Consider the following 18,768-nt stretch of genomic DNA (forward strand, 5'->3'; position numbering starts at 1 on the left):
GTGTGTATTTTGGGAGGCTGCGATATGTTCGTGTTTGTCTCCTTGTGATAGCGCGGAACTGATGCCGACTTTATAGTGCTACCTCACTGAAACATACTGCCGAAGACACCCAGCAGGACGCCCCACCCGGTCACATTATACTGACAACGGGCGAACCAGTCGTCCCACTCCTAATTTGCTGAGCGTTAAGCAGGAGTAGAAACTGCCATTTTTAAAGACTTTGGTATGTCTCGGCCAGGGGACAGAACCCAAAGCCTTCCTCACAGGGGCGAACGCTCAACAAATGGCCAAAAGTAAGGCATTGTCAAGGGAGACATTAGGAAAAAGAAAGTTATTTAGAAAGGAGAGAAGAGATAAGGTCCCAAATTCAGTCGCCTCTTACGATCATGCAATTGGGGGCAGCAGGTACAATTCTTACGCCCTACCTGCAGGGCAGATACCGACTATTCTTAAAAGCCAGGAAGTCTTTAGAGCTGCTCCAGCCAACTAAAGATGCATTCGCGTTACAGGTTAAGAGAGCAGCTTATCAAGCAATGATCTGGATGAAAGCAGCTGATGCAGATTTCGAGCCAGAGGATTCAACAAATATAGGCTGTTGGGTTATAGAGTCGAGTGTACTGAAACCAGTTTGGATGAGCAAACCCTTGGTACCCGTCTCCTGTTTGCAGTTGGTTGCATGTGGATGCACTACAAAATGCAGCACATCAAGATGCAAATGTTATAAGTCTGGGCAGATTTGCATGTTTGAATGTAAATGTGTTGGGAATGAAGATGACTAAATATTGGGGAATTCCATAGTTTGCTGATATTATTTTTTTGTGATTAGCCGTACATATATAAAAACAAATATCGCATCAATGAGGATCTTTTGTTGTATATGTTGAAGTATGTGTTATATAGATGTGGATAGAGGTGTTTTAGGTCGAACCTTTATATTTAATTATTTGATTTATTCACTTGTGTTCGGATCAGTCCCTTCTATTGCGCAATTCAGTGCTGCAATAACCAATAACTTTACTTTTTTTGTTGAAATAAAAGTTTTATGTCACCTCTTTTGCATGTTATCATTCCAGCAAAACAAAGTGTTGGTGTTAACCATATTTTTGTGAGGTTTGAAACTGAAAAATAGGAACAATGTTCGAATATTTCCATAAAACGGTTAAAATGCACCTAATGACCTTTTGACCTATTTAATATCGTTTTTTCAACAAATAGGGGTTGACAGCCCCCCTAGCGTGTTTTGATATATATTAAACTTTACAACTAGGATGGCTGTCGAGCATTAACAAATTTTGCCAACGCAAGTCATATTTTCTGAGATCCGAGGCAGACTAGTAGTCATTGTTACGATACACTCTAGCATCGACCATACCATAAACAACAAGACTACCACGGGGCAGAACAATATACGCCCGTCGAATGCCATATAGTGTTATATACTTTGTTACATTGAAATAAGATCTCTCTGCATCATTCTAAGAGTGGTTAGCCGACATGCTATAAAAAATGTAGGAGAAAATCTCCGGACAAAAAATCAAATACTGGATTGAACAAAGGGTCATAACTTTTGCAAAAATTGTCGAATCAAAATTCTTTTAAGGGAGACACAACTTCATATCATGGTTATAATCATACCAAGTTTCAAAGAGATCGATCGAAAAATGTAGGAGGGGATTGCCGGACAAACAAAAGTTTACGCCGGACGGACGGACGGAAAACCCCATACCATAATACTCCCGTCAAATTTGACGGGCGTATAAAAAGATATTTGAACTGACCATACTCTAATGATGGTGGTGGGCTAATAAGTATAAACATAATTTACATACATTAAAATAACCTTTTACAATACTATATTCAACAAATTTAATTACAATGTACATGAATTAAGTCAATTAAGTAGTTATAAATATTAGCCTCAATAAGGTATCCATTGGTAGTACAACAAACATTTGCTGATCTCTTATTTATTTTAATTTTCTGAAATCTTGTGATAACAGATATGCCCCTGACAAACTACAGGTGAAATAGAACAGACGATATGCCCAAGACAAACTTTTTCAAAACTTAAGGTACAAGTTTTACAATGTTGATGACACTGGCTTTGGTAAATGAGTGGCAGCTCAGGATAGGGTTTAGTTTTGCATTGTTTAACGTCCTATCAACAGCTAAGGTCATTTAAGGAAGTGCCTTCATGTATGTTGTGCATATTGGTGTATTTGCCCACTTGTGATAGTACTATAAAGTCGGCATCAGATCTGCGCTATCACAAGGGGGCAAATACAGTCGGCATCAGATCCGCGCCATCTCACTGAAATATCATGCCGAAGGCACCCAGTATAGCATTCCCTCTGGTCACATTATATCGACAACGGGTGAAGCAGTTGTTGCCATTTCCTTAAATGCTTAACGTTGAGCAGCGAATCTACCCCCTACCAGCCATCCTCAGCTAACGTTAGGCATCCCTGCAGGTCGGGGATCGAGAAAAAAAACACCTGCCGTTACCCTCGGCATGCATCGTAAGAGGTGACTAATGAGAGTATCGCAGATTTTGAAATCTGCTTTTGTACCTTAAATTAAGGGAACACGAATGCGACCAAAATACTTCTGTGGCACCCATTGTGATAGTTGTGATCTTTTTATTTCTAACTATATCTTATTTCGTAGCGCCTTCCTTAGCAATACCACGCTTTAGGCTTTAATGTTGAACGTTCGCACAGGTGGAGAAGGCAATGGGTTCTGTCTCCGGGACGGGCCCGTTCAGCATTTTAGGCAATAACAACAACTTATTCATCCGTTGTCAGTATAATGTGACCGGGCTATAAAATTGGCATCAGGCCCCACTTGCACGAACTTATATGCTTAACTTGAAGCATATGCTCAATACTTGGGTATCTACGAAATTCTCAATTCTCAATTCTTAGATTTTAAGCTGAGAATGGACCAATATTTGAGAACGGCCCTTAGCATGCTTAAGTCTCATTCTTAAATATGGCGGACATAGTCCTATTGCACGTTTCCGCTAACCGCTGTGTCAAAGGTCAACTGGATATAATATCAACATCCGGGTTATACAGCAATGGCGGGTCGCTTGAACTTGCACAGCGTAAGTCACTTTAATCGGTGTTTTTTACTTATTTACTTATGTAAGGTTAACTTTTTATACAGAAGATCATAATCTACGGACATTAATGGAAATATTTCTTATTTTCAATCATAGAGGTTCATTTATGTTTTCGTAAAAAAATCGTTTTCTTTACCCTAAACATCGCAGTTCATCTCCGACAGCGATGTTGGATAACTGATCGGATTTGCCCTGTGTGTACATTTTAATCGCACTTGATGTTTGACGATAGCCCAACCTATTTAAGATATGTATATTTAGTGACGGCTCCAGGATTGTCAGCGAGGTAAGTAAGTTCGGAAATTCATATGCGCCCGACGTCGAGTCGTCGACTGTCCCTTCGTTTGTGTGAGAAACCATGCAAGGGGGGCGGGGCACAGGGGCTCGTTACAAATTACTCCAATAAATATATGCTATACTGACATGGGTCAGAGCACGTTTATATGTGCTTTGATCCATATCAGTATAGGATATGTTTATTCTAGATAATTGTAACGAGTCCCGACTATATATACGAAATTAAATGACTCAAAAATATATTCTTTAATAACATGCGTTTAATAATTTGTCACAATCACGTACATGTATAAAATCTTTGTACATCTTCTTGTAAAATGGTATTTTTCAGTTCCAGTTTGAAACATTATGGTAAATAGCATGTTTGTTCATGGTTCCGCAGTGTTGTTGACAGTTTTGACATTTCATTTTTTGTTAACACAATTGAAAACATTTAGTTACTGTCTTCATATTGAAGTATTGACATCAACTTCTATCATGTCAGCAAGAATTTGTTGTGTGATCCATTACATGTATAAACAAAAAATACACACCATTTTCTGTTTGTTAATGCCATTTGCCCCTGAATCTGAGCATAGTAACCCAGTTTCTTTAAAGTGGGAGGGTTTGTTTTGGTAAGACAATTGGGTAAATTACATGTACAAAATGATGAACAAACTTCACACTTTTTCACCATTGGACACTTGATCTCCAGCAACCCTTCTCCACAACAGGAGCATGACAGAAGCAAATCTGGACTGGCTCCAAGAAAAGGATGCCTTTTATCTACAAAAAGTCCACATTCAGAATAAATGACACTCCTATGATGTTTACAATACAACTTCAAGAAGTCTTTCTTTGCAACAGGTTCCATTTCTCTGCCATACTTGAGAGACTTAACATTTGGGTTTACTGTTGTATATCCCATAATATTTTTTATTAGAGGCTTAACATCACATTCCACCTTTTTTTCATAAGAACAAACTTTGGTGTCCACTGCATGGAAGTTTGATGCAGTTATCCTTCCTTTCCTCATTTCGGTCCAGCGATGGTTATCTGACTGACCAGTAGTAGCCTCCTGAATTGACTGTACATCATCAGATGCCAGCTCATCTATAGATTTGGAAATTAGTACCTCCATGGTAAATTTGGACAGATCTTCTGTCTTCTCTGGTTGTTGGATTAATACTTTCTTCTTTGTTTTCATGAATATATTTCTACATGATAATTATGTCAAACCGCAAGATGATTGAGTATGTACCCCCTGACCGAGTTTTAAAAATTATGCAAACATCTATATATTGATTAAGTGATAATTACAATTAACTTTTAAAGTATGCTGTTTACATGTATAAATATTCATATATTTATGTGTCAATCATCTATGATCACTAGCTATCCACAATTGGGTCGCAGGTTCAATGGCCATAGCTGTTAATAGGCCTTAAATAATATAAAACCTTATATCATCATGCATGCATAAATACAAACAAATTAGCCTTTGATTTAGTAGACTGGTCACTGTTATGCCATAGCCTGAGAGTTTATTATGTCATTATTGAGATTTTGCACTTCAGTGCAGTCCCTGCTCAATCATTTTAATAGCTCGGTTAATTATGTGAAAAGAGTTGAATATGACCAGCGCAGAGACTGGGCTCTCAGGATGATTGATCAGGCGAACAACAACTGAACAGGTTTTTTGACATATGCCATGTATATTGTATTTGATTTGGGTTGGAATGGAGATGTGAGGTATACTATTGATTGTAATGTATGTCAGAAAAGTATATTAGCTACAGTGAGTGACAAACAAGCTACATAATACATACATATGTATGTTGACAGTTGTACCTCTGCAGACTCAATTAGAAGCTCTCCTGCATGAGGAAACAAAATGTTCAGAGAGTTGAACCCTGGCAACTTCAACCATGATCGTACATATATTACTGTATACCAGGTATATATAATTGCTGGCCAGGGATAATAAAATGTCTGGACCCCACTGTAGCTAAGGCAAAACAAATATAAATAACTGAATTACACTTGTACCAGGTATGATATCAATGATGTAGTAAATAGTAAGTATAATGTTTACGTATTCTCTAAATATTAAATGTGTACCTTTCAATACACAAGCGTTCGGCTGGACCTATACAAGCTTTGCCATCATGCTTTTCTGAATCGCCTCAGTATCCACTTCGCAGAGAAGCACATTGAAAGCAGCCTTTAATTTTCCAACTAATGGTCTGGAAGCTTGCAAAATAAGTAGCTTTTTAAAAAATCAAGGTTGACTCACAATGATGTGAAATGTCTTCCATAGATACAATGTATTTAAGTAAAACTTGATATATCAATGTTTCATTTTAACAAAAACTGTTAAAATGTCTTTCTATCAAAAATCTCACCAATTCAAGATCATCGTGTGTGAACTAGTTTTATGAAGATTCTATAATGAAATAGTTACATCTGTTTAGAAGTTACGGGAACATGAATGCAACCTGTTTTCTTTTGGGAAACCTCCTAAGCAATGAATTGACAAACAGTACTATTAGCACTACTAAATTACCAGTAAACATGTAAGTGCTACTGCTGACAAACTGAATAAAACTGAAATTTAACTTACCTTTTTTTACCATATTGCGATTTCTTGAAATCCATGTCCTTCAGTTTGCTTGGTGGAAGTGGAGCGGTCTTACCAGGGGTAACCCAAACACATTTACTGGAGGTGCATGATGTCAGTCCCGTGGTATTTGCATGCTCAATGCGGAAGAGCAGTCCTGCCACATGGTTACATGTCTGACCAAGACTATAAAAAAATAACATGCATTTAAATCATGTTTAAACCTGATAAAGTCATAATTCCCCACATGCATTTTAGTCACAGAATTGGAGAGACATGCTTACTTGCAATTTAAATAATTGTACATTCATGTATATATATCTAACTGATTGTATATAAAGGTAACTAGTAGTATTTCATTTTTATAATGGATCATGTTTTCCTGATAAGCCACAAGGAAGATGTAAGGTATTAATATATTATGGAACACGCCAAATATAAATTTATTGTTACCTTATCGACAGAATGTGTCATCATATTATCTCCATTAAAATGGTTACATTGTACTCAACATGTGTATATTGTCATTGATCTTACCCAGCTGTACAGGAGCAGTAGGCTGATTGTATTTCTCCTGTTTTCTTTACACAGCAAACCCACACAGTATGGGGATCCAAGTTCAATCGCCGAGATGGAACACATCTGGCCCTCATAAAACATACAGTGGATTGTGGGGATATGTGATGATAAAAAACTTCTTTTAGCCACTGGGAAGCAAAATACTCATACGCTTTTCCAATCTTATATTGATTTAGGTGAATCCGAGCTTGCTCTTCATGTTCACTTGTCATCAGGAAGGTTGTTATATCTGTGATAAATACTGCAGGCCATAAAACCATTCCCTACTTCTCGTCCACCCACTTGTCAAAAATGGTCAAAGGGTCCGGTAGAACAACACCATCAATACATAACAGTTTATCATAATGTATCTTATTTTCCGCCGACAGTTCAATAGATGCTTTTTTCAGTGGCAAATTCAATTTATGTGCAGCAAAGCATAAAGCAGCCAATTCCGATCTGTTGCCATTTTGAGACAGTCCTCGATCGCAGAGGTACTTACGGAGAGCGTCTAGTTTCCAGTGAAGAAAGTCGTCTAAAGCCGACCCAGCGGTGTCCATGGTTTAAATTGTGTAAATATATGATACAAATCACTATATAAAGGTATTGTCTAAAATAGTTTCAGTGAAAAAAATGCATATAAAGTATAACAACATACACGAAGATTCCACAGCTTTGTTACGGATGTTTACAACATTACCGGAAGGCCTAGTATATCCAGTTGACCTTTGACACGAATAAATAATGACCTAAAACAAGATGGCGGACGCCATCGTGCAATAGGACTATAGATCGAGCACTTCATCTTCCGCTTCAGAGAACTGTGTCAAGTCGAGTGAATTTTATTCAGAAGCCAAGAGGGTATCTTTAACATAATTTCATGGTAGGCATAATGAATGATGCATGTGGACCACTCAAAGACAAACAGAGGCAGGTCCTTTCTGTTTTCACATCTGCAGTTTGGTGCGATAAGACTAAGGTTTTCGTCACACGTCATGCATTGGAGACCCACTCCGGTCGCTACTGTGCTCGGCATTCCAACTCGATATCGAATGTCGATGTATGTTGTTGCCGCCAACTTTAAATATTTGCAACAGAACAAACACTTGCTAAATAACGAGTTATAAATTCTATGCACTCGCAGTTCCGTAAACACAAACTTTATTAATGTAAACGACTGTCAGGGCCCCCTATCGGCGACCTCTATTCGTAGTACTAAATACTGTATGGGACTCGATGTGTCCGCCTGCTCACCATCATTCGCCATGACTTCGTATAAAGCAGTATTATCAATCCAGTCTGCTTTGGTCAATTGTAACACCACAATCTGAGATATTCCCAAAACGTGATACATAATTACCAATAGACAATGTAGATTGTAGGTCTCCATTTCATGATATTCATATTTATTTTTATTAATACAAAGTCACTGAATCTTTTAATGTAGAGCACAAATTTAATTAAATCTCAGTTACACAAGACTTTACAAAGAACATGATATATCTAATTTTATGAGAGAAACTGTTTCTATAATGCAAATTAAAAGTCTGCTATAATGCCTTTGGGCAAATCAAAAGTCTTCTGTTGAACACCAGACTTTTAATTTGCCAAAGGGCATATCTCTTATTTCTTTATTTTCAAACAGTGATTGTGAGTTTTGAGACTTGCTTTTTAATTTTAAAAAATCCACCTTAATCCAACAAGGTGTTTTTAACTTTGCCAATTGCTAATTAGTATTTTAAAGCTAAGAAAAATATCTGATTATTTGATGAAAAAATAATTTGAAAATTTTCATTATCTATTTACATTTTTAAATATTATTTTTGGGGTTGGGTGTTAAGTGTAATTAAATAGTCATGTTTTCACATTCAATATATTTGTGTGCTGTTTAAATTTTAGAGATAAACTAACTAAGAGCCCTATAACTTTGTCTTTATTATTTTCTTATATTCAGATATTCCTCCTTGTTGGTGGTACATGCATGTTCAGGGATAGATTTGTGATATCAAATTTTAATTTTTGTTTATAAAATGACACAAACAAAATTTTCAGTTAGACTTTATGGTATTCAGTTATTTTTTTATTATCTCAGACATTAACAAAAGTATATATTCTTGTAACCTTCCAAAATGAGACAGTCTTATAACCTGACACTCACTGACCAGAACAACATGTGTTCAGTTACAAGCTGTTGCAGCTAGAGGATGCTAGAGGTCACACATACCTGAAAAATATTAAATAGGAAAAGTTGAAGTTACTATTATGGTCCATCTGTATGTGATATAGAAATGGATAAATGTGTCATATTAATTACAATTAGACACTAATGAAATTGGTGACCACATTGCTACACATTTTGAAATTAGTATTTTTAGTGATATATAACAGGTGCCATACTGTACATGTAATTTGCAGGTGCCCCTCTGTACATGTATTTAACTGAACCTGTATGAAGATCTGGGAACAGGGTTATTTTGAGAAACAACTTAAGGTGATTATTAATAAGTTTATTGTGAAACTAAATAACATCGATTTGTCAAATCACAACTGAGCCATACTCATAAATCTTATGAACGAAAAATTAATGTATAAAATGTATAAATAAAATTTCATTCTTCATTGTACTTCTTTAGATCATCAGTTCTGCTTATACAGTTTATAAAGGGGAAGTACTCTATATAATGTATGAATAATATAAACATATTTTTTACAATACATATATTGTTTTCTGTAAAACATTGTATAAAATGTATTCATCGCTAAAATTATATTGTGATAAAATCATTCTGCAAAATGCGGAACTGATTATATTACAAAATGTCAACATAAAACTAAAACACTTTTGGATTGATGTATTTAGGGCAAGGAGAAAAATTAAGGAAAAATATGCCCTTCTGGTTCAACAATAAGATTACAACAGGAAATATAAGTATATTTTACAGAGAATGGTACAATAAAGGAATAATGGTAAGTAATGATCTAATCAGAGACAGAAGTACCAATGCAATTTAGACATTTCAAGAGTTCAAACAGATTTATGATATTAATACAAAGTTTGTATCATACCAGGGTCTACTTACTGCATTAGAGAGTATATTATGTCAAATGTAGAGGTAAGCTATCCATTTATACCAATAAAGATAGAAAAGTTTTTGAAAAATAAAACAGGGATAAGATATTTGTTATTTCAACAGGTAAAAAAATGGGATGATATATTTGAATCTGATGATGAAATTTGGAAACAAAGATTACCAAACTACAGTGACATTAGTACACATTTTGACAACTATCAGGTAATGTATATTTGATTAAAGTAGTTATATATAGTAGATAGCCCTTACTGTGAACTGTAACACAGAAATAGAGACAACAGAGCATGTATTATGGCCTGGGGATGTGACAAAGTACAAAATCTTTTACAAAATTTTGAGTCCTTATTATAAGCAATAATTAATCCATTTGATTTTAATATGCATGACCTTAGCTGTTAATAGGACGTTAAACAAAATCAAACAAATAAACATTTCTATTAAGTGCCTTTATCTATACAAGGAATTAAAAGTTCAATTAAAGAACATTTCAATATTCAAAAATATATTGCAAATGATAAAGAGGAAAACTATCTCATTAACTTCAAGAAAAAATGGATAAAACTTATTGATATTTCTTTAACCTACGATTTGTCGATTATGTTTTACCTTATTTGTATTTTGTTATAATTTGAAAAAGAAAGAGACAGAATTGCAACATATTACCTCAATTACCTAGCTACTGACATTGTTTTGTTTAATATTTTTTCTTCTCCACTGTCAACCTGTCTTTATTGCTTCTATTTCTTTTTTCTTGTTTCTCTTTATCATATTTTCTTTCCTTCCTTGTATATAACAATAAATTGCTACTTACAAAAAAGAAAAATATGGATTAGTATGAAAGTATGTGTAAAAGTGGAATTTATTATGCAAAATGTATATGTTACTGTAATGTGAAAAAAAACTTTGAAAAAAAAAGTGAATAATGTGAAATTTACCGGTAGTGGAAATTCTTATTATATGATAGCAGTTTTACATATTCTTCTTTTGGTGTTAAATCTAACTTTACTACTGACTTTTTATATCATTTTACTGGTATATATGTAAATGTTGGTCACACCCCAACATCATTTTGTAAAAGTCAATCCTTAGTCAAAAAGACAAACTTGGTTATATGCACCTTTAAGCTTTGTCACAGCACAAAACCACAACATGTAACAGTTGTAATTTATCTCGGGGGACTGTAAACGCCCATGATCCTCTTCATTTTGATTGAATCTCTGGGTCCACTCAGGTTAGAATAAATATAATAGGACAACTATATCTCTTACTTGAGCATGTAAAGGGCATGGATATCATTTTCAAACAACTTTTAAGATTTTACTTTTCAAACTCCCTTGGGAGTTTTATTGAGGACAATTCAAAGATCCATGTTCACTCTAAAACTTTGTATGGAATTTGCTAGAAATAAAAAAAATCAACTGCAACATAGGAAGATATGTAATTTGAATTTAAGTTTATTTTGGATTTAATCATAATCAGTCTTATCACCAAATCATATGAAGTTAATTAATTTACTGTCGGAAACTAGAGCTAATCATTGTATACACTAAAATTGATCAAATTAGATGGCACAGATAAACATTTACTGACATATAATCTTCAACATTAATGTCAATGTCTTTATTTAACATCCCTAGCACATTTAAAGTTGTTAGAGTGTGGTCTAGATCTTCTCAGCACTAGTATACATGCAAATAGAAAGAAAACCATTATCCATCTGTTGGGCTTATAAAGTTTCGTCTAGGTGGCCAACTATTTTAGCATGCGGATTACGGAACATTCGGTTTTTAACTTTAGTTATTTTGTATCTATACATATTTCTGACACTCTAAGATGAAAAAAAACAAAAGTCCCATCATCGTGTTATTTTATTCTTGTGACAATAAATCGGCGATATCAGACACGGTAAAAAGAACTATGGTATTCGCAAAATGACCATGGCCAATCAGTCGTCCGTTATTATTATTGCCAAGGGACACAATCGGAACACAGGGGTTCGTTACAAATATGATATACTGACTGGGTCACAGCACACATAAACTGTGACCCATATCAGTATGTCATATGTGTATTTAAGACATTTGTAACGAACCCCTGTGATAGGAAAGCACACCGGAGATTTGATGCCAAATTCACCGCTATTCTCCATGATTCAATTTCTGATGATCGACACCACAGTTTTTATAAACAATGCATCTCTTCTTCCACTAACAATGCCTTGTCGTGTTACGTCTAATTGCCTGCCATCACCCCCTCTTTTTCGGTGAAAGCCTCTTTCCGACTTTCAACTGACGACAACCGCAGAGAAGTTTTTTAACCCGACTTTGACGTCTAGAATTTAAGGGTTCATAATCAACTCGCTGAGTATTTTCGTAAATAATCGGACGATATACGCGTGCAATACACATGTATTTAAACAAGCATATTAAAACAATGATAAAAACCACTCTCCTCCAATTAGGTAAATCATCACACCAGTTTCCCCGTAGTTTTGTAACAAAATTGCCTTCTTTCGCGAAAGAGTTCGCTGTGAGGCCGCTTAGTTCACGAGAAATACGTTCTTAGTTGAGAACGTTCTCAAATATTTGAGAAAGGCAATTTTGAGAACTTCTCGGCTAAGCAGAAAGAAGTTTCGTGCAAGTGGGGCCAGGCCCCGTTCTCACAAAGCTTCCTTAACTTTGAGGATGTCCTTAAGTCTAGGATTTTCCTCAAATACGGTTCTCACAAAACATTTGAGGAAATGTTCTTCCTTATCTTTGATGATTTCCTCAAATATATTTAAGACTCCAGTCATTCAAGATGGCGAATACCCACAACATGATAAGATTAAGAAGAAGAGTTAGACGCCGCCGTCGTATTTTTAGGCGCGTATTTGACCAGTTCGGCGACCGGGACGTATACCAGCGGTTCCGGTTCCAACTTGAAACCATCAATTTTATTGTCGGTTTATTGACTCCAAACATCTAACCAGCAGGAGCTTGGCTGTATCCCCCTTTTTGCAGGTGCTGGCTGAACAGTTAAGGGGACAGGGTATAAATACAGGGGAGGCAATTAGGGAGAGTTCATTAGAACCAGATGTTTTCCATATTTTTTATATACAGGGGATGCAATAAGGGAGTTAATTAGAATCAGATATTTTAAATATTTTATTACTAAAAGGTACAATATTTGAATTAATTTTACTTTTTATCTTAAATATGTGCACATTGCATCTGTTAATAGCAAACAAACTATAATTCAAAATGCAATTCAATTCAATTTCTTCTGTAGCTGATTAAGTCTTGATCCTAATTCGTTTTGTTTTATCAAATATTTCAACAGGTAATCATTCATATAAATACCGTAATGTTAAAAGTTCAAACTATTTTAGGGAGAGTTTCACAAGAACTCTTTTTAGACTAATGAAGGAATTTTAATGAAACTTGGTAGGATATTACATTATATGATGTAGATGTGCATATTAGCTTAAGGGGGTTTTTTAACAATTTTTGGGGGAAAACAGTGAAAATGTAGATAATTGAATAATGTTTACATTAACAAGTTTTTTGTATTTTCTTTTGGTTTAACTGTTATTAGCATACAATATATAAGATTCAAAAGTTTGTCTCGGTATGCAGTTTTATGTTATTAGACTATTCAATAAAGTTTTAAGAAACAAAAATAAAACAATATAAACATGTAACACCCCAAAACTTATTCACTGGATGGTATTCTGGACATAGAATCTTGGTTCACTTTTGAAAATTTGACAAAACTTTATAACTTATTTTGATAATATTTGGTTTATGCTAATAACATATTTTTCCTCAACTCAAATAGTTTAACTTCATGCTCCTTTTGGAGCTGAATCAAGCCACATTCTAGATCAATTTTTCTTATTTCTGCTAAAGCCCTACGCTTTTCAGTACTCGGCACATCTTCCACGAGATCAGGTTTTCCCCCCTCTTCTTAGTAATTTATGTGTTACTGGGGAGATTCTTCCACCTCAATGGATGTCTGTGCTGGTGCAGGTACAGGTACATATGGTAGATGTATAGGAATGTCATAAATGTTGACATTTCCTTCAGTTAACAACTCATTTAAATGTGCAAAAAAAAGTGTTGTCATATATATATATACAACAACTAATCTATCAAAGATAAATATGTTTAATCGTATTCTGATTGATAAGAACTAATCACTAATTTACTTCTTAGTTTAATAGCAGCATGTTGGCTCAGTAGGTAGAGCGTTTGCTTTGTGCTGGTAGACTGGTGCTGAAATCCCAGTTGCAGGTTCGATTCCTTGCAGTTAGATGCGTCAAAACCTAAGACGTTAAAATTAGAAAACCTCTTGCTCCCTGTGAGACAGCACTATAAAACCACCATAAGTGTGCACTGTTATAAGCGGACACTGTTTCAATATGATCTATACATGACTTAAAGGGATGTAAAACCCAGATAAAACAAACAAACCTTTTTAAAATTACAAATCACTCATGCAAGACTTATAAAATAGTATAGCAATTTAGTTTGGTTAAATGGAATAAAATTTATGTACCACTGATCACCACATTATTGTACAATTTTTTACATAGATGCCAACCCTCACTATTTTGGAGGGATCGATCGTGTCTCCCTATTTTTCACATGTCACAATTTTCACTTTTGACATCAGTATAATTTCTAAACCTTGCTCATCAACTTACTTCAACTTAGTATATTGCACATAAATGCTTAAATGAGTCGGTTTACACAACTATTTTGCTACATATTTTCACAATTTCAAACAATTGGCAAATATGTATGCTAATATGCTACCTTTACTGCTTTCTATGGGATTTACTTCAATCCCATCCATGTCTGCTGGAGACACAAATTCTAAAAGACGGGTCTGTAATAAAAAAATATATACACATTTCAATTATTTTTAAATAACTAGAAATTGATACTTGATAAATTTACAATTGATTTTTGTGCTACAAGTTCTATTACACAATTAAGAATACAGTTCATCCCAAATTATGCTTTGCAAATGCAAAAAGGACCTGTATGATATTAATAAAAGTATTGAATGAAATATCGTAATACCTTACATTTATAATTAGATATATTTTTTTATGGTCAAGATGTTTTACACCGATTGCACTTATGGAACCCAAAAGGGCATTTCAGGGCTTGGTTAAAGAAAATTATTTTGTAATTATTTAATTACTCCAACTTTAAATATTCATATTTGACAAACCTTCTGTGTCATAGGCCATAGGGAGACCACATAAATTTGGCCTTCCTGACATCTGCTCTAATGATAACCTCTGAGAAGCTGATGGAGATGCTGGTCTTGGGCCACCCCCAGTTTTAGGCTTCTTATTATGATCATATTTTTGTTTTGCTTTAATAAAACAAATCTTAATTTATACACACGGATTCATGCATTATCCAAAAGACAATATGTAAATTTATATAATGAAGTTAACTAATACTTTCATGTATGTGTAATTCACTGTTTTAATCTAATACATTAAATCTAAGTTAAAACAGTAGGTTATATCATATTTATATATAAAGGTTTTAATTTTAAGCAAAAAAATTGGTTTAAATATACCTCGTGTCTTTACATTGTCAAATTGCTTCTTCAGCTGATCTAATGACCTCGGAATATCAGCTTGTCTGAAAAATGAGAGTACAAATGTAATTCAAGGTTAAATTGAAGTAACAAAATATAAATTGAGAGTGCAGGTTGTTTATGAACATGCATATTACTTTCTATATGTAAATACTACATTATGTCATTGAATTAATTATATGATCCTGATAGTTCATTTGTAACAGTATATTCACAATTTCAATAAAACCATTGTCACAATATGCGCAATACAAATAACTTCATACTGGTAATTCTTTTTTTTTTATATTGAGGATTTCTATCAAAATATTTGAGCTTTAAATCATCTTACTTGCTGTAAACAGTACTTTTTCTAAATACTTATGGCACTAGAGAAATACTTATCAGACATTTGATAATTGTTTGTTTTCTCCTATATATAGTTATTGTGGATATAATTTGTTTCATGTATATTAGTTACATGCATGTATGTGATTTGATGTAATTGAATTGGTAAATTCGAAAATACATATACATGTATAATATCAATATTTAAAGGAATGTTGAACATATCAATATATCTAGGCTATTTTTCGGGGTTAATTAAGGCCTGATAAAAAATGTGTGTGTTGCAGGTAGCATGCCNGGGGGGGGGGGGGGGGGGGGGTAAGATTGCATAAATTAATTGTTCTTTCTTTACGGAGTATAGTTAGGATTTTACAACACTGATTAACAGCTGAAATGCAATATAACTCGCCAATTACAGACAAAAGGTTTAAAAACAAGAACAGTAGAAAATCTTGATTTGAATAAAACGTTGTTCGGTTTCTTAGAAATTAGGATATAAGTAGGGTTACCTGAATTACACATATTTTAATTTATTATTAAGATTTCTATTAATTTGAATTTTGAAGATCACAATTAATTAGATACTTGCACTTTATTTACGCCTTACTTCTTTGTGTCTTAATTGATATAAAACCAGTAGTTCATAATAGTTGCATTCTAGAATGTGACCCATGTTGTCAATTTGGGCAGTCAGAGCCGGTAACTTTTTTTTTATTTATTTGAGTTATAATAGTGGTACCTGTTTATGAATAAATGACAACAGACCATGGTATTTAAACCTCCTACCAGCTTGACATAGGGTGTTTAAACTTTTTCTAATATAATAAAAGTAAGAAAATACTCTGGCCTTATAATACTCTTTTTTCAATTCATTATTTATACACTGTTCCATCTACAGTATACATATTCAGACAAGGTGACGGGGGGGGGGGATGGAGAGAAAACAACGATAGACAACATGACCTAAAGTCGATTGTCTGGCTTACTAGCGAAGGTGCGATAGTGAAAAAGTCGAACGAGACTCTAGACTAACCGTGTAACAAAATAAACATGGAAGACAATAAACAAATGGGAAGTACCTACGCATTAAACTTGGAGACAATCTCCTTCCACGCATCGGCTTTCACCTGTGCCTTCCGAAGGGGCCCCTTGTATTTCCTAAAAAGAACTGTTTCATGTGGCTGCATTTCAGAGATAAACAGCACTCTGTCTTTCTCTCTCCAATTCGGACACCGGGGTTTCTTGGCCGCTTCCATAATTATGTGTTTGTTTACAATTGTTTTTTTATTGATTTCCAATCAAAAAAGAGTTCACCGCTGGCCGCTTATGCCAACGGAAATCTTTCCCCATGTTCGATCGTGAGAGCCAACTTAAGGAAAATCTTAGCTAAGGAATACTTCTTCCTCAACTCAACAAGTTAAGGAAGCTTTGTGAGAACGGGGCCAGATCAACGCTATCACCCCCGTCCCAGCATACATGTACATACACGTTTACACAACACGCCCGCAAATGACTTTAGAGCTGTAAAAAGGACGTCAAATAATATAAAACAAAACTGCAGTGGGTAACGGCAGGTGTATTTTTCTCGATCTCCGACCTGCAAGTGTGTAATAAAATTCATACATGATGCATTTGGATAGATCTAAAATTGCTTTCCTTCTCGTAACGTTCTTCGTTTATTATTTCTTTATTTCATTTTTATATATTTTTTCGTAATATATGGCTTATCACAGCTGTCAAGTCACGCTCGTTTCAGACTTTAATGCATCACACCTGTTTCACAACAACCTCTGCGTAGCTACAAGTCACATAAATATGGAACCACACAACATAAATAACAACAGAATTCACTGTAAACACTTAAATAAATGCACGGGGGCACGGGGCATCAACAATGTCAATGTGGTGTACTGACAAAAGGTATCCAAGCGGAAAGACAATTCCAAGAGTCTTTCTTAATTATCTTCTAATTGTTGTTAACAATTACAAACCAAAGTCTGATATCAAAGTTCATGCTTGCTTAAAATACATAATATGTGTATACTTGATTTTCTAATTAAAGAATTTTTAAGTGAACTACTATTTTTAAGGACTTTGGTATGTCACGGCCTGGGGACAGAACCCATTGCCTTCCTCGCCTGGGTAAACTGTCAACATTACAACCAAAAGTGAGGTGATGCCGAGCAAATCACTAACGGAAATAAGTAGAGAGGAACATAAGGGTATTGCAATAGGTGCAGCAGGTTTATATTGGTCGGTTTTGTGTCCCCAAATAGGAGTGCACAAAAAGCAAACCACTAATTATGCAGGCGTTACTTCATTAGTCGCCTCTTACGATACATGCAGTAGGTAACAGCAGGTATATTCTTTTCTCGATCCCCGACTTGCAGGGGTAGGTGCCTAGGAAGTGCCTGAAACAGAGAGTAGATAGAAAAGAAAGTCAGGGAAAATAGGAAACGAAGAAGATCCCAAGGTTAGCAGATTAAATTTGGCCTCTTCCATCTCGCCTTCGTAGAAGAAAATTTGTCGCCTTTTACAATACACATGCAGTGTGATACAGCAGTAATATCCTTGATTTTTTTAATGTCCCCTTAATAGAAAACAAGGACATCTGCAACGGACCCACATTAGTCGTCTCTGCCGATCATGCATTCGGATACAGCAGGATTATTCTTTCCCCGAACCTGCACGGGTTACAGGTTGCTTAGAATGAGTAAATATTGTTCATTGTTTTCAACAATTGGGATTATTTAAGGACGTGCCTCCCCGTGTGTTGTGTATGTGTCATGGTTATAATGTAAATCGAGCTTGAATGATTTCCAGTAGAAAATGAACAAAATATACCCAAAAGTTGGAATTTTCTATTTACAAATATATATACACGGAACGTTTTTGTTCCATCAGGACCAAATCGTCTGTATCTACCAACCTGCCTACGTCTTCCTTTCAGTCCGTGTGTCGTCATGTCAAGTATCCAACCATCTCTATGATAGGCCAGGTGTGCATGCGTTCGCATATTGAGATTCAACACTCTCTTGGTCAACTTCCGAGGAAAAACAGTGCCTAGGGAGATCTATCATCAGATGTGTTTGCCTCGGCCAAGTTTATAGATTTGACGAGATCATTAAGGTATCCGGATTAAAGCGGATCTGTGGCAATTGCCATAC

General features: G+C 35.0%; 3 protein-coding genes across 3 annotated transcripts; all 3 read right to left on the reverse strand.

Moving 5' to 3' along the window:
• Positions 1-3,680: 3,680 nt before the first annotated feature.
• Positions 3,681-4,601, reverse strand: LOC110466710. Its single transcript, XM_021523415.1, has one exon. The coding sequence runs from the start codon at positions 4,539-4,541 to the stop codon at positions 3,897-3,899; it is 645 nt and encodes a 214-aa protein (XP_021379090.1). The 5' UTR covers positions 4,542-4,601; the 3' UTR covers positions 3,681-3,896.
• Positions 4,602-5,261: 660 nt separating this feature from the next.
• LOC110466736 lies at positions 5,262-7,125 on the reverse strand. The gene is made up of 3 exons (XM_021523456.1): positions 6,558-7,125; positions 6,024-6,206; positions 5,262-5,277 (listed from the first exon to the last, which is right to left on the reverse strand). The coding sequence occupies exons 1-3, from the start codon at positions 6,857-6,859 to the stop codon at positions 5,262-5,264; spliced, it is 501 nt and encodes a 166-aa protein (XP_021379131.1). The 5' UTR covers positions 6,860-7,125.
• A 1,512-nt stretch (positions 7,126-8,637) lies between these two features.
• Positions 8,638-16,857, reverse strand: LOC110466737. Its single transcript, XM_021523457.1, has 5 exons — positions 16,685-16,857; positions 15,254-15,318; positions 14,894-15,040; positions 14,470-14,542; positions 8,638-8,802 (listed from the first exon to the last, which is right to left on the reverse strand). The coding sequence occupies exons 1-4, from the start codon at positions 16,855-16,857 to the stop codon at positions 14,496-14,498; spliced, it is 432 nt and encodes a 143-aa protein (XP_021379132.1). The 3' UTR covers positions 8,638-8,802; positions 14,470-14,495.
• Positions 16,858-18,768: the final 1,911 nt, after the last annotated feature.

Source organism: Mizuhopecten yessoensis, unplaced genomic scaffold (genome assembly GCF_002113885.1).
Source record: "Mizuhopecten yessoensis strain PY_sf001 unplaced genomic scaffold, ASM211388v2 scaffold11143, whole genome shotgun sequence".
NCBI lineage: Eukaryota > Metazoa > Mollusca > Bivalvia > Pectinida > Pectinidae > Mizuhopecten > Mizuhopecten yessoensis.

Coding starts and splice junctions, on each gene's coding strand:
- LOC110466710 (XM_021523415.1), bottom strand. CDS start 4,541: ATGGAGGTACTAATTTCCAAATCTATAGATGAGCTGGCATCTGATGAT.
- LOC110466736 (XM_021523456.1), bottom strand. CDS start 6,859: ATGGTTTTATGGCCTGCAGTATTTATCACAGATATAACAACCTTCCTG. Junction 6,207..6,557: donor TACTGCTCCTGTACAGCTGG/GTAAGATCAATG, acceptor ATTTTTTTATAG/TCTTGGTCAGACATGTAACC.
- LOC110466737 (XM_021523457.1), bottom strand. CDS start 16,857: ATGGAAGCGGCCAAGAAACCCCGGTGTCCGAATTGGAGAGAGAAAGAC. Junction 15,319..16,684: donor ATTGTCTCCAAGTTTAATGC/GTAGGTACTTCC, acceptor CTCATTTTTCAG/ACAAGCTGATATTCCGAGGT. Junction 14,543..14,893: donor TATGGCCTATGACACAGAAG/GTTTGTCAAATA, acceptor TTTTTATTACAG/ACCCGTCTTTTAGAATTTGT.